Source organism: Hipposideros armiger, unplaced genomic scaffold (assembly GCF_001890085.2).
Source record: "Hipposideros armiger isolate ML-2016 unplaced genomic scaffold, ASM189008v1 scaffold_94, whole genome shotgun sequence".
In the NCBI taxonomy this organism is placed as follows: Eukaryota; Metazoa; Chordata; class Mammalia; order Chiroptera; family Hipposideridae; genus Hipposideros; species Hipposideros armiger.
This window is the reverse complement of record NW_017731444.1, coordinates 4,394,681-4,395,948: the sequence shown is the minus strand read 5'-3', so window position 1 is coordinate 4,395,948 and position 1,268 is coordinate 4,394,681. Positions and strand designations below refer to the sequence as shown.

General features: G+C 40.3%; 1 protein-coding gene across 1 annotated transcript in view; it reads right to left on the bottom strand.

Annotated features, from left to right (window-relative positions):
• The window catches only part of LOC109384384 (WD repeat-containing protein on Y chromosome-like), a 27,701-nt gene that overhangs the window by 7,710 nt on the left and 18,723 nt on the right, over positions 1 to 1,268 (bottom strand). Inside the window, exon 13 of the mRNA XM_019645692.1 lies at positions 407 to 575. Coding sequence (XP_019501237.1) covers positions 407 to 575 — 169 coding nt within the window. The remainder of the gene's footprint in view (positions 1 to 406; positions 576 to 1,268) is intronic.

The window sequence follows — 1,268 nt, the reverse complement described above, 5'->3', positions numbered from 1 at the left end:
ATCTCCAAGGACTGGTAATGTTCTGTTTCTTGATTTAATGGCGGCTATATGGGTATACCTTTACTTTGTGAAAATTCACCAAGTTGAACAAACCCTTTTGGTTCTGCACTTTTCTTTGTGTATATTATAATGCAAGAATTAGATTTATTTTTAAAACGAGAAAGGGATATACCTTATCAGAGATATGACTTGAAAAAATATACAAAGGCAAATAATGATGTTGGGTGAGTGGGTGGATTGGTGGACAGATAATTGGTGGATAAATGGATGGACTACCAAATGAACAATTGATAGACTCACATCCTGTAATACTATTTGAACAAAGACAGCTGTTGACACCTGAAACCCCCACCCCATAGGATATAAGGGCTACGGGGGTACGGCTGGGCTTCAGCAGGACCCATACCAATGGCGTCACCGGAGAGTTTCCAAGCCTTGACATTCCAGTCCTGGCCAGCACTGATCACCAGCTGGAAGCTGTTCACATACAGGATGTCGGACACACTATCCAAGTGGCCCTTCCAGGCGATCAGAAGCTTGGGGGGAACCAGGGAAATGGTCTGGCCAGCCACAACCTACAGGGGAAAGTACAGGAGAACTACTTATAGCAAAACCATCACACAGGCTCGTCAGAGGGCACCCAGGACTGGAGGCAGCAGAGCCCTCAGAAAGGACCCTGGACAGAGGCCAGGGCTCTAGTTCTAGGCACATTCCCCCATTAACTTTCTGGTGACCTTAGGTAAGTTCCAGCACTTCTCTGGCCCTCACTGGCCCCTTTGGTAAGATCACAGAAAGTATTTGCATACTGCTGTATTATTTTCCTTCAGGAAGGAATAAAGAGCACCAGAAATGGGAAATGAGTGTGCAAATATAAAAAGAAATCAACTGTTTACAGTAACATTAACAACAATGCCTTGTGGGAAGTCATAACCTATGTAAAAGTGAAATATATGCTAGCAGTAGCATTAACAGCAGGAAGGGGAATGTAAGGTTCTTACATATAAAGTGGTATCACATCAAGCATGCATATTATAATCTATAGGGTAACCACTAAAAGAATAATATGAAAACATACAATTAAAAACAGAGGACTAAAACAGGGTAATTTTTAAAATACTTGTTTAATCCAAAAGAAGACAGAAAAGGAAGAATAAAGGAACAAAGAACAGACGGTATAAACAGAAAACAAATATCAGACTTAAACGATATAAGTAATTTCATTAATATTTAAATGGGTTAAACATCCAATTAAAAGGCAAAGATTGTTA